The sequence below is a fragment of the Citrus sinensis genome, chromosome 2, assembly GCF_022201045.2.
Source record: "Citrus sinensis cultivar Valencia sweet orange chromosome 2, DVS_A1.0, whole genome shotgun sequence".
Lineage (NCBI taxonomy): Eukaryota > Viridiplantae > Streptophyta > Magnoliopsida > Sapindales > Rutaceae > Citrus > Citrus sinensis.
This window is the reverse complement of record NC_068557.1, coordinates 24,174,432-24,189,015: the sequence shown is the minus strand read 5'-3', so window position 1 is coordinate 24,189,015 and position 14,584 is coordinate 24,174,432. Positions and strand designations below refer to the sequence as shown.

At 34.9% G+C, this 14,584-nt stretch overlaps 2 protein-coding genes across 2 annotated transcripts; both read left to right on the top strand.

Moving 5' to 3' along the window:
- The first annotated feature begins 2,046 nt into the window (after window positions 1-2,046).
- On the top strand, window positions 2,047-3,336 carry LOC102621443 (protein PLANT CADMIUM RESISTANCE 2-like). The gene is made up of 4 exons (XM_006469158.3): window positions 2,047-2,275; window positions 2,482-2,553; window positions 2,645-2,857; window positions 3,020-3,336. Exons 1-4 carry the CDS (start codon window positions 2,116-2,118, stop codon window positions 3,103-3,105), a joined length of 531 nt encoding a protein of 176 aa, XP_006469221.1. The 5' UTR covers window positions 2,047-2,115; the 3' UTR covers window positions 3,106-3,336.
- An 8,143-nt stretch (window positions 3,337-11,479) lies between these two features.
- LOC102621737 (protein PLANT CADMIUM RESISTANCE 3) lies at window positions 11,480-14,249 on the top strand. Its single transcript, XM_006469159.4, has 4 exons — window positions 11,480-11,926; window positions 12,046-12,117; window positions 12,861-13,073; window positions 13,804-14,249. Exons 1-4 carry the CDS (start codon window positions 11,776-11,778, stop codon window positions 13,920-13,922), a joined length of 555 nt encoding a protein of 184 aa, XP_006469222.1. The 5' UTR covers window positions 11,480-11,775; the 3' UTR covers window positions 13,923-14,249.
- The last annotated feature ends 335 nt before the right edge of the window (window positions 14,250-14,584 follow it).

The window sequence follows — 14,584 nt, the reverse complement described above, 5'->3', positions numbered from 1 at the left end:
TGAGCTGCAGGATTGAAACTTTTTTATGAAGAATTTTCTGGTGGAAAACAAAATATAAATCAAGCTTCTACCTACATGTTATTTTCTGAGGAGAAGGGGGAACATGGATGGTACTTTGATAGCTGTGTGTGACACATCATTTTACTAACGATCTGAGTGACTTGAACATCAAGATAGAATTAAGGGAGGTGAGAAGGTCCTGATAGGTGATGACAGTTCTTTATCTATTACTCACCTTGGAAATATTTATTTTTTAGTACACAATAAAACTGTCTCACTTAAAAAATGTGGCAGCTGCTGGCACATTTTTAAGCAGATGATCTTATTTATTATATTCTTGCAGGTCTTGGAGCTGAATATGGTCCCGTAGCTGTCAATGTAACTGCCAGGACTAACCACCTTACCTTGCAGGAGGTGTTCTCCTTGTTACTCAGTCATGAAAGCAGACTTGAATTGAATGCTATCAACTTTGTTCCTGAACCAGAGACCAATGCTATTCACGCCAACTTTGTTCAAACTAATAATAAGCGATAAGGAGGTAGAAACGTTCTTTTCGATGAACACTCGTGGTGTCGGTCGTGGCAGAGGACGTTATCTTACAACGATAATCTGAGTGTAAAACTTAATCAAAGATTTTGCTTTACCATATATTATTGTGTACATAATTGTACTTTACATTACACATATATAAAGCATCCTTATTATTACATATTGATATAATTTGGATCTATCCTAATTCTAATTTGTTTTAAGAAAAGAAAAGAGAGAGAATTTGCCAACGGACATGATTGAATAGCTTTCCAGCAGTTTTTCCTTTTTTATTTTTTTTAGCCATGTGACTTGTGAGTTTAAATCCTTAGAGATAGGGACTAAAAAATTAATTTAGACTTTATCAAATCTCAATTTTTTTACTTAAATAAATAAAAGAAAAGAACATAAAATGAAATGAAAAAACAATTCAATAATAATATGTTTTCCTAATTATTGATATGTTTATAAAAAATTTGGATAAAGGTAAGAAGCTTTACCCATTAAACACCATTGTCGTTTCCTGTTCTTAATTGAGCCGGGTAGTTGAGGCACAAGTTAAATGCATTCATGGCTAGTCAACCTATGCCCAAGGGGCCAATTCTAATCCGGGGAAAGATTTTATGAAACTTCTCATATCCGCAAGGAGAAGGGTATACGGCAACTGCATCAACTTTTCAAACAAGTTTTTTGAACTTCAACTTTTCAAAGAAGTTTTTTTGAAGACAACTTTGCATATAAATAAATGCATAGTTCTTTTAAAATGTACTCATTTTTCTTAATAAAAAATAAAATTACAAAAACATTCCAGTTAATTTTTTTTAATTGCCTCAAGAATTGTGATATCATGTCTTCCTTACTGATAGAGCGATACTGCATCATAAAAATGATTAACCAATTAGTAAAAAAGAAATCCTGAATGGATTTTTTAAGGATGTTTCATCCCCACGCAACATTTTGCGTAGTCATACCAACTTTGTTTACGTATCCATGTATCTTTACTCGGTGTGGTCATTAACTCGTTCCAAAAGATTATAGAAATTATAATGTAGAATTCATATTGCATTATCCAAGATTATCTTTTCAATTAATATCCGACATACCATGACTTTAAGGAAATTTCTTAAGACCATCTTTTTAAGTTCAGGAGGGCTGCAAGATGAATAGCTCCTTCTCTCCTTGTATTTGAAAAATTCTCATCTATCGCCCTCAAACACAACTCTTCTTCACTATTTTACGCCTAAGAAAGCAGATTCCAAAAGTAATAATAATAATGATCAATAAGAAAACAACCGGTCAATATATATGTATAGATATCTTCAAATCATATAATTTGATTAAAACTGGTGAACAACTTCCAACGCGTTTGCGATTTTAATATAATAAATAAAGTGGTCACATTTGGAATGAATCAGCAGCCAGCGTCAAGACCTAAAATTATCAGTGGACCAGTCTTTATTCCAAGTTGCCACCAGCCGCCACATCTATATATCTATATAAACATATTTCTTTGCTGGAACATTGTCTTGTAAAACATATATCACATTCGTTGAATATATCCAAGATTGTAATTAGTTGTCGATCATCATGAACTCATCTAGTTACCCAAACCAGAAGTTTGATCATCAGCACGTGGCAACCGGCGTACCGGTAGCTGGTTTCCAGCAGCAACATGCGAATGTGCATCAGCTCGTAGAGGGACCTTGGTCCTCAGGACTCTGTGACTGCTTCTCCGATTGCTCAACCTGTGAGTTCCCTTCAAAACTTGTACACACACACACACACACGATTGACGTACGTGATACTGATACACACCAGCTGGCTGGCTGATAGATGTTGCTAGTAATAGTATCTTGTGACCACAAATTAACTTATGATGATGAAGAACAGATCGAGGCTAGCTACTGAGAGTTTTATTAATTAATTTATTTGTTTCTTTGAATTAATTAACAGGTTGCTTGACATGTTGGTGCCCCTGCATCACTTTTGGTCGAATTGCGGATATTGTTGACAAAGGATCTTCTTGTAAGTGATCTTATATGGTTAGTTTTAGCTGATTTTATTTAATTTTAAAGATTTATTAATGTGATCGGTCACTAAATTGTTTTGCATGCAGCTTGTAGTGTGAGTGGCGCACTGTTTCTTGTAATATCTTTGGTGACTGGCTGCGGGTGCTTATACTCGGCCTGCTATCGATCTAAAATGAGGCAGCAGTACATGTTAAAAGGCGGGCCTTGCGGGGATTGCTTGGCTCATTTTTGCTGCGAGACGTGTGCCTTGAGTCAAGAATATCGCGAGCTCAAAGCCCGTGGATTCGACATGTCTCTTGGTAATTAATTTATTTCCCTGATGATGATTTATTAAATTATTAAATCATTGTTTAAATTAATTTCCTCTCTGTTTTTTTTATTTGGCTGTGTGCAAAGATATCTTACAAAATTTTATGCAATTTTGAATTTCCTATCTGTGTCTACTCTCTATATATATATAGGATGGCATGGAAATTTGGAGAGACAAAATAGGGGATTGGAAATGGCTCCAACGGCTCCGGTAATGGAACATGGCATGATAAGATAAAGTGGATGATCTGCAAATATACAAAATGAATTCGTCTACCTAATTTTAAATAATTAGTAGACATGTGAAGCTGATAATTATATGCTGTTATCTTAATTATTTAGCTGTTTTAGATCTTCCTCTCAACATCCAGCGTTTGTAGCTCTTTAAGCCTTTGAAGTTTGAGATTTTCTTTTATGTACCTTTTCTCTTTATTTTATTAATTGATAATATAAAATTATTATCTTCCAATTAGCATTGTATCGTGTTACGTCGTAAGTCAAGCATCAACGCAACGACTACTTCAAAAATAGAAAAGGGCAGACGGGTTGATCCCACATTGGGCTAAATGGCTGTTCCAGGTCCAACTCAATTAAGACTTCGCTAGGTTGACTGGAGCTGTCACGGATCACGACGGACTATGCTATGACCTACAAATATTACAATAATAATAATAATTGCAAATACAGTGAAAGACAAATAAACACCTTCAAACTTTTACAAAAAGAACCAATACACATAACACCACACAATATTACTTATGCTGTGTTTATTTTTTGGAGTGGAAGTAAGGAGTACGGATTCCTCCCACTCCAGTGTTTACTTCACTAAATTAAGGAGGGATTAAGAATCCTACTCCGTAGACTCCACTCATTTTTTGAGTGGGGAGTGGGAGTGAGACTCCCATTAGATTCCCACTCCCACCTCTCTATTTTCTACATTTTTTTAAATTTAATGTTTTAAAATTAATAAAATAAATAATATTATATTTATTTGAATAATATTATTATATTTAACTAAATAATAATTTGCATTGATTCTAAGTTAGAATTATTTAAAAATAATATTATTATATTAATAGAGAATTAATAAATATATTATTATTATATTTATTTTAAAAATAATAGTACTATATTTATTTAATTTTAATAATTAATAATAATAAATAGTTTATTCTAAGAAAATATTAATTTTGTACTAAATAATATTATATTATTATTTTATATAATAATAAATTTAATACAATTATATTAAATAAAATAAAATAATGTTTCATTTTTTATTAAAATTAATAAAAAATTGTCATGTTCATAATTAAGAATATTAATAATTATTATAAATTTACAAATATAATAAAATAAATATTTATTCATTAAATATATTTTTTATTAGATTTTTAATTAAAAATTATAATTATTTAAATAAGGATAAAATTGTAATTTGAAACTATTTACTCACAATCCAAGACAAAGTAAGCACATAAATTGGATTCTTATTTCCATTCCATGCTTCCATTCCAGTGTAAGTAAACAACCTACTCTCACTCCCACTCCATACTCCCAATCCTAGGATTCCCACTCCTCAAGATTCTCACTCCAATCCAAAAAATAAATACTATCTTAGTCTCTTCCTTCGAGAGTGTTTTCTCTCTGAATGAGAGAATACTAAATGGAAGCAAATTTTGGATCCTTATGGTCCAGAAAACTGCCCACTAGTTGGGCGTAATTTTCATTTTAATTTTTTCTCTTTCTTTTCTTTTTTCTTCAGAGAGCTCAGTCTTAAATTGGAGCTAAAGGGTAGGTGAGTATTTATCGATCAGGAGTGTAAGAAAGCTGAAGCAGGAGTTAAGAGCAGGAAAGAAACGAAGCTGGCAAGGTGGTTACGTTGCATTAAAGGATTTTACAGCCTCATTTAAAGATGGAAACAGACAAATTAATTAAGAAGTGTAGTGCGATAACCCTTGAAGACGAGGAAGAAGACAAAATTATCTTTGGGGGTAACATGAAGGGAAAAGGAGCTAAGATTGTGGCAGGTTGCTTGTTGGGCAAAATCCTTACTACAAGAAGTATCAGTCACGAAGGTATTAGAACAACTTTACAACAAGCCTGGAGACCAGTGGGGGTAGTCAAAGTTGAAAGTTTGTGAAACAAAATCTTTATGTTCAAGTTTGCCTTAAAAGAAGATAAACGAAGAGTGTTAACATGAGGACTATGGCATTTTGAGCGTGCTCTTATTGTACTCCAAGAGCTTAGTGGTATTGGCAATATCATAGAACAACCTTTTTCACATGTTTTATTTTGGGTACAACTGCATAATGTGCCACTGATGTGTATGGATACTAGCACAATCCGTGAAATAGGTGTTAAGATTGGAAAAGTAGAAGACATAGCAACAGATGCAACTGGGGATTGTTTTGGTGAATATGTGCGGGTCAGAATATCAATAAACATTACCAAGCGACTAAAAAAGATCCTCAAGATTCAGCAAGAAGATGGAGGAAAAATTTCAGCTAGGGTGATTTATGAAAAGCTTTCAGAATATTGTTTCTGTTGTGGATTCATTGGGCATCAATACAGAGAGTGTGCAATGTATAAAGGCCAACCAAATGAGGAGATGGCGTATGGGGCTTGATTAAAAGCAGCTCCACTGACAGATCGGATAAGGGGTCAGAGGAATAAGGAAAAAGAAGTAAAGGAGCAAAGAAGAAGAATATAAAAAAAAATGGAGAACTTGGAGGACACAGACACCCACCATCCTCAACACCCAAACCCGGGAGGAGAAGTTGGGGTAGGGTCAACCCAACACCAGGAAGAAGTCAGTAGTTCACATATGGGAGTAAAACACATTGTTGTGGTAGTTGAGAAAACATTAATGTCTTAGGGGCAGGAACCGAGATTGCAGCAAACTGACAACAAAAAACAGCTTGATGCAGCTGATAACAAGGAGAGTTCTAAAAACTCGAGTCATGGAGTGGAAATTCGAAAAGCAGAAGAAAATTTGGAGGGAAAAACTTTAAACAAGCTCTCTCTAGTGGGCCAGACATTTCGCCAGCCCAATTCCACCAATACAGCCCAAATGAGATCGGATGAAGAAGTTGTGAATGAGGATTTTTCTTCTAAGAACCAAAGACTAAATGGAGGAGATGGAAGAACCAAGTTCGAACCACAAAAAAAAAAGCAGCAACCAAGGAGACCTTAACAATGGCAAGCAGGCTAGTTGCGATACAAGAATAAGTAGCCCAAAAATCAAAAGACCAAAGATGGCAAGTCCAAGCAAATGCAAACCGAGCCGAGTGGCAGACAATTCTCCCTCAGCTAAGCTCAAACTAAGCTGGGGAGTGATAGCCATGGAGGTGAGGGAAAGGTTAGACTCAACAGTACATGAAATATCGGCGAAGGCTGGTTTCCAGCCCCGTCGACAGCAATGAAAATCATAAGTTGGAATGTCTGGGGTTTGAGGAGTACGCGGACGTTCCTAGCTCTGAAAGACATTCTCCAAGAGCACAAGCCTCATATTCTTTTTGTTTGTGAAATGAAGATAAAGCATGTGCAGCTGACAAATATGGGGAAAACTCTAGGTTTTGAGAACTGCCTTAAGGTGGGAAGAATAGGGATATGGGCGGTTTGGCTTTGCTATGGAACGATGAAATTGATGTCAATATTGTATCGTACAGCAACCATCATATAGACGCTATTATTTATGGGGTGAAAGGGAATACTTGGAGATGCACTGGAATATACAGTCATCCGGAATCAATGCAAAAACGACATACCTGGACGTTGCTAAGGAGGTTGGCTAGTTTGTTTAACTATCTTTGGTTGTGCTTTAGCGACTTTAATGAAATTTTGAACTTGAATGAGAAATTAAGGGGCAATGACCGAAACTTGAACATGGTGGCTGATTTTAGGGAGGCGGTGAATGATTGCAATTTGGTAGACTTAGGCTGCAAGGGCTACCCTTTTACGTGGTCTAATAAAATATATGGACCGCATTTGATTGAAGAAAGGCTTGATAGGTTCTTAGGGAGTAAGGATTGGGAGCAAAGTTCTTATAAGCTTACGGTTACAAACTTGAATTCTTGGTGCTCAGACCACAGCCCTATTATGTTAGAGATGTAAAAAAAGACTCGGTTTAATTGGCACCAAAAGAAATCATGTCAAAGACTCCACTATGAGGACATGTGGAGTCCATATAAAGAATGCAAAAGAATAGTGAGATGAGAATGGATGGAGTGTGGAAGCTGGGGTAAGGAAGGTCGAGTTGAAACCTTCAAGAAGGCTGCCAATAATTCAATGGCACAACTGCAGATTTGGAGTAGGAAAGAATTTAATGGCAAGAAAGAGAAGCTGAAACGGCTGAAGGAAAAACTTTCAAATTTGAAGTATCAGTTTAAACAACATGACGAAGTAAACAAGATTAAAAGCACGGAGGGACATATTGAGAGGTTGCTGTTAAATGAGGAAGTGTATTGAAAGTAGAGATCTCGAGCAGATTGGTTGAAGGAAGGAGACAAAAACACGAAGCTTTTTCACCTAAAGGCCTCCTCTAGAAAAAAGGAATAATCGAATTTGGGGAATTTTAAATTGGCAAGAAGAATGGATAGAAGATAGAGAATAGATCGAGAGGGCGTTCGATGAATATTTCGAAAACCTCTTTGCAACTTCCAGTCCGACAGAAATGCAAATAGAGGCTGCCTTTGAAGGATTGAAACCGAATATGGACTCGGAGATGAACAACCATTTGGACAAGCTTTTCACAGAGGAAGAGATAGCAACATCACTTTCCCAAATGTGCCCAACAAAAGCTCCGGGACCGGATGGACTGCCAGCAACCTTCTTTCAAAAGCATTGGGGCTCAGTAAAGTAAGGTGTTATCTCTACTTGCCTCCACATTCTAAATGATAGAGGTACAATCTCTCCACTTAATCACACGCACATTGTATTGATTCTAAAAACTCAAGAACCACATAGGGTAACGGAGTTTAGACCCATAAGCCTGTGTAATGTCATTTATAAGATTGTAGTCAAAACAATTGCAAATAGACTAAAGCATATCCTCCACCAAGTCATATCCCCAACTCAAAGTGCATTCATTCCTAATCGTTTAATTACTGATAACATTATTGTCGGCCATGAATGCTTGCATAAAATTAGACATAGTAAAGGGAAAAAACACGGGTTGGTGGCTTTGAAATTGGACATTAGCAAAGCTTACAATAAAGTGGAGTGAGATTTTTTAAAGCACAAAATGCAAAAGTTAGGCTTCTCTAGTAAATAGGTTGGCTTAATTATACATTGTATCACTACGGTTTCTTTTTCTATTGTTATTAATAGAACAACCATAAGGGTAATTCATCCACAAAAGGAGCTCAGACAAGGATGCCATCTATCCCCTTACCTCTTTATTTTGTGCGCTGAGGCTTTCTCAAGCCTCCTAGAGCAGGCAGAACACCAAAAAATTATCCATGAAATTCATTTCGGCAAAGATACAAAGATCTCCCACCTCTTATTTGCGGATGACAACCTTATTTTTACTAGAGCAACAGTGGAGGACTGTAAACACTTAAAAGCCTTATTCGAGTGCTATGGCAAAGCATCCGGACAGATCTTCAATTTTGAAAAATCTTCTATGTTCTTCAGCGGGAGCACCAAGAATGAACAGATTTCAGCCATTAAAGACAACTTTCAACTACAAGGGTGTCTCGGCATGAAAAGTACTTAAGGCTACCTTCAATGATACAGAGAAAGACTAAGAGTTTTTTTTCAAGGAAATCAAGCTCAGAGTGTTGAACAAAATTGGTTGTTCGCAGCATAAATATTTCTCAAGTGGATGTAAGGAGGTTTTGATTAAAGCTGTTGCACAAGCAATCTCATCATACGCTATGAGTGTTTTCAAAATTCCCATGGGGCTATGTGAGGATATCCAAACAGCAGTGGCTAGGTTCTGGTGGGGAACTAAGCAAGAAAATAAGAGCATCCATTGGGTGAGGTGGGAGAAAATGAGCCATGCCAAAGTCAGAGGTGTGCTGGGATTTAAAGATCTTTCAAGTTTTAATCAAGCTCTTGTGGCGAAGCAAGATTGGAGAATTCTTTAGTTTCCAAACTCGCTGATAGCAAGAGTGTTAAAAGCTAGGTATTTTAAACATACAAGCTTTATGGGTGCAAATATAGGGTCAAAACCATCCTTCATTTGGAGAAGTGTTTTGCGGGGGAGGCAGGTGATTCAAAAAGGGTTTAGGTGGAGAATTGGAGATAGGAAGAGTGTGAAGGTTAATAAAAGCAATTGGATTCCCGTACTATCAACCTTTAGACCAATTTCAGCCCCAGCGATGATGGCCGACATTACAGTGGCAGAATTGATTGATAATGAACAAAATTGGAAGGAAAACTTACATTTGGAACATTTCACAGCAGAAGATGTAGCAGTTATTTCTCAAATCCAGCTGCCGAGAAGGCTAAAAGAAGATAAACTAATATGGCACTACGATAAGAGAGGTACATATTCTGTCAAGAGTGGCTACCAAGTGGCTATGCAAATAAAGTTTCCAGATCACCCAAGTTGTTCCACCAATTTCCAATGAAATATGATTTGGAAGCTTGATATACCAGAAAAGGTAAAAATTTTCTTGTGGAGAGCGGCTCATGACTATTGCCAACAGCGGAAAATCTATGGAAGCGGAAAGTTTTACAAGAACCAATTTGCCAAATATGTCGCTGCAAAATGGTGTCCATTTCGCATGCTTTGCTGGATTGCAAAATGGCAAGGAAGATTTGGAATGGCTCTTATTTGACATGTGGCTCTCAAAGAGAGCAAAACCAGGATGTAATTGGGTTGCTGCAATCTTTACCCCAGTAGCAAGCTAAAAGGGACGGAGCTTTAGTGGCTGCTCTTCTGGGGGTTATTTAGAATGCAAGAAATAAATGGTTGTTTGAGGGCAAAAAAGAAAATCCAATCAAAGTAGTTGCGTGGGCAGAATCTGTGGTAGAATAATTTAGGAGAGTCAAACAACATGAGAGGACATATGTTGCAAGTCAGAAGGCAGGGGAGCAGAATCAATAGAGCCCCCCACCAAAGGGCTGGGAAAAAATAAATGTGGATGATGTCGTGGATATTGAGAATCAAGTGATAGACTTAGGGGTGGTGATTAGAAATTCAGAAGGAATTTGCAAAGCTGCTGCTGTTAAATCTGTTAAGTTTTCTGGGAATGTGGCAATGGATGAAGCTACAACCATGGAGTAGGGCTTACATGTAGCTTTAAGAGCTAGTGTTACTGCTGGAATTTTCGAATCTGACTCGCTGGAAGTAGTTGAACTAGTAAACATGAAGACAAGCAGTATGGCTGAAATCTACTGGTTAATAGCTAAAATTCTGGAAAAAAAAAAGAGAAGAATTTCCAAAACTTTAAAGCTCAGCACATATCTAGGAACTATAATGGCACAACTCATGAGTTAGCCAAATTAGCTTTGCAAAAGCAGGAAATTGTATCATGGTTGGATGAAATTCCAACAAACATTTTGTACTTGTGCTCAAGTTAATTCTATGAAAGGCATACTTTCTTTTCAAAAAAAAAAAAAAGAACCAATACACCTCTCTTAAAAATGGACAAGTCTACGTCGACCGAGTGGATGGGCTGCTGCCCTTACAGTTGTGAGAGCAGCTGTTCAAGTTCCCATAAAAATATTGTGGGGCCTAAGTCTTTCCTCAATTATAATTTGTAATTGAGTGAAAATCAGTTTTCTCCCTTACTAATATAAGTGGAGTAGACGTCCCTCGAATATTAGAGAAGATAAAAATTTGAACGGTACTTCATGAAAATGTATGTAAATTAGTCTCAGTAATAATCTCAAATCTATCAAAAATGGAAAAAGTTTTGGATTCTTTCCAAGTACTGTTTCTTTTCTATCTCATTCATTATCTATCTTGCTTTTTAATCTAAGTCAACTAATGAATAGTTAAGGAGTAATGTTTTAGAAATGTCAAAAACCTTATGATAATAATGATATATTGAGTAATTGTTAAGTTACATTACAGTTGACCTAAAAATAGTGTCTCATCACTCTTTAGTTATTTGACAAGTGACAACTACGTCAAACAAAAAAAATTAATTTTAGCTTGATGTAAGTTACAGATGATATAACCTAAGAAGACCCAATAATGTTAGATTTACCCACTTTTTTAATCTATAATGTTATATCCAATAAAATAGTATTGACTATTAATCTAACCTAGTATCATTTGAGTAAATATTATTCATTACACCTAAAATTATTGGAAATAATTTAGTATAAATCATATCATGATTAAGAACAAAAATAAAAGTGAATCAATTGATATAATATTCACTTAAATTTTTTCTATCAAATAAATCTACACTCGTTTTAATTAAATAATTATATACTTAACATTCATGGTCTGTCTCTTGAAACCATTTTTAGAAAATATTTTTTCTCTTTTAATATAACATTATAAATCTACTGTTATTTATTATTTGAAATCTACTGTCTCACCTTTCAGGTCAACACTTATCTATAATGATGCAATTTCATATTTGGACTCTTTTTTTTTTCTCCCAACACCACGGCGACTTGAACAGTTGAACCCAGTCCTTGTGGGAAACCTGGTTATTGAAATTCGTCGGTGCTTTAATTTCCAAGTTGAATTATTCAAGTTTGTCCGCCATTGACTTGTAAATTGACTAACCCAATCTTCACTTCAATCATTTAACACGTATGCATTAATTTCCACACACACACGTAGGTCTCTCTCAAGTTTCAGAACTAATAAACACTTCGCAATTTCTCCTACTCTTCCGAATAATATTTGCAAGTGCAGCGGCTCTGGAATCAACTTATTCGAGTGAACTACATAATTTTATTTTTCCTGAGTTGCAGATTTTTGAGTCATACAATCATGTCTTCCATAAAGCCGGATGAGTTCTCGTCCTTGCCGCAAACAACAACTACTGGGATTCTTATGCTGAATTACCGTTACCAAAACCGGGTGAAAAATAAGAATTCTTGGTCCTCGGGCCTCTGTGACTGCTTCTCTGATTATAAAAACTGTAAGTTTAATCTTATTTATAAAATGCTCTTGATTTTCTTGTGAATTAGTGGATGATAAATTAATATCTAAAAGTTGAATATTTCTTTTTCTTTTTTTATTCTTTTTTGTTTTTTACAGGTTGCATAACATGCTGGTGTCCATGCATGACTTTTGGGCAAATTGCTGAAATTGTGGATAAAGGATCATCATGTATGTATTCTATATGAATGAATGGAGGAGAATTAATAACAGTACTGTGTGTTGTGCTCCCCTCCCAAAAAAAAAAAGATTGAGGGGTAGCTAAAGCCGAAATCAATTTTCAATTAATTAATATTATTGTTACTGTTGTTGTTGATGAATTTATTTAAGGTTAATATTTTATGACTATTATTGAATCATATAATAGTCATAAAGAGATATTTATAACTATTTTTAAGTAAATTGTGGTAAGTATTGAATCTATAAAGATCTTTGACACGAATCTCTTTTAAAATTCAAACTTAGCCGCAGCTAAATAAAATTATATAAAAAGTCAGTTGGCCAAAATGAATTCTTTAGTATGTATTCTGTATGAATGAACGGAGGAGAATTAATAGTATTGTGTAGTGATTTTTTTTTTCAACCCAAAAATGGAAAAATGGAGGGATAGGCAAAGTCGAAATAGATTTTTAATTAACTCTTATGTTTTTTAAGATTCAAACTCGGCTATAGCCAAATAAAATTACAGAAAAATCAATGGTGAAAAATAGATTGTATAAGTCACTAAATGATGGGGATATATGGTTGTAGTCTAAATTTTTAAAATGGGCCAAAGTTTTCACTTTTTTGTTAATAAAATATAATAAATTCGAGTATTAATTATCGAATATTTAAGAGTGTGTAATACGATTTCTATTATTGAGATGTTGTAATAATGTGCTAAAAATTAATGTGTTTGGGGTAAATTGTTGCAGCTTGCGGTGTAAATGGGGCGCTTTGCGCTTTAATGTGCTGCGTGACATGCTGCCCGTGCTGTTACACATGCTTTTACCGATCAAAAATGAGGAAGCAGTACACGCTGAAGAAGAAGCCTTGTTGCGATTGCTTGGTTCATTGCTGTTGCTTGCACTGTGCATTGTGTCAAGAGCATCGTGAGCTCAGAAACCGCGGTTTTGACATGAATACAGGTATACCGAACTTTGATTTAGTGCAAGACGTCGTGCATAAAAAACTCCTAATCATGGTTTGTCATAAGGCTGGCAAAACTCCCGGGTCAGGTCCGGGTATCACAATGCTCGAACCCGGCCCAGACACAATTTTTAGATGTCCGGGCCGGGTTTTAATCTGGATACCTGAATTTTATATTTTTTAATATTATATGTGTATTTTTTATTTTATGGTAATTTTATAAATTTTAAATTTATTTCAATAAAATTTGACATGAAAATATAAACTTTAAGTATTTAAAACTTTATATATGTGTAATAAATGAGTCAAATAAAAATAAATATTTAAGATAATATATATTTTATAATATTTTTTAATAAAATCTGGGTTTCAGACCAGATTTTGGGTTTATCAAGTGATACCCAAGATCGGCCTGACTTCATACCCTGGCCGAGTAATACTCGGCCCATAACGCTTGGGTGCGGTCTGGGTCCAAACCGGGCAGATATTTTTGCCACCCCTAGTTTGTCATGCATGACGAAGCGCACTAGATCAACTCTTTATGTATATTAACATTTTTTTATAGCAGGCTTTATAATTATGAGTAAAAAAAAAATTATAATTATGTGTAATTAAGTGGCAGTATATACTATTACCCACAGCACTTTCAAAATTTTAATGTAATGCTTTTGATTATTTTAAAAAGATTAAAAAAAGAGAGAGAGAATTCTGAAATCTTGTTATTTACAGGGTGGCATGGGAATGTAGAGAAAGAGACTCGTGGAGTGGCAATGACTCAGATGGCTCCAATTACTCCAATGGCTCCCTTGCCTCCGGTGATTGAAGAAAGCATGAGCAGAGAGTTTTGAAGATATTAATGATTATGTTCGAGTACTAAAAATTGCAATAATGTAAGGTTAGATAATCACATGTATTTATTTTGTGGTTGATAGGAATTAATATTTCAAGAAAACCATCAAGTCATTACATGACCCAACAGGCCATCATGAGTTTAGAGGTTAAGGTCTAGTTTTAATGGAAAGGAATGGCAACCATAAGACTTAAGTTTTGGGAGTGTTAGTGATGTACGTAAGTTAAAAATTTAAGAAAATATAATAATAATTATGAATTCAAGAATCTACTAGAAGATCATGAGATTTCCTTAAATATTAGTTGAAGTAATTCATATTTTTGCATTCTACTTCTCTTTCTGCTCTTTCCTCTTAATAAAATTTTTTCATCATTTATTGAAAGAAAAGTCATTCTGGGTTTAATTTAATAACAAAACAAAACAATTTAGGCTTCAAATGAATACCAGTATAATAACTAGTTCGTAGAACACAATTAGATCAATTTTATAAACATTGAATTACAATAAAAAAAATTTTGAAAATGTCAAATGAGGTGGGTCACTTTTTCTAGAAGAGAAAGAATTTCACATCTTTTTTTTACATTTGTTAAGGGCGGCACCAACCATATTGAAAAAAAATGGTGTCGTCCATAATTGAAAGAAAAAAATATAATAAAATAA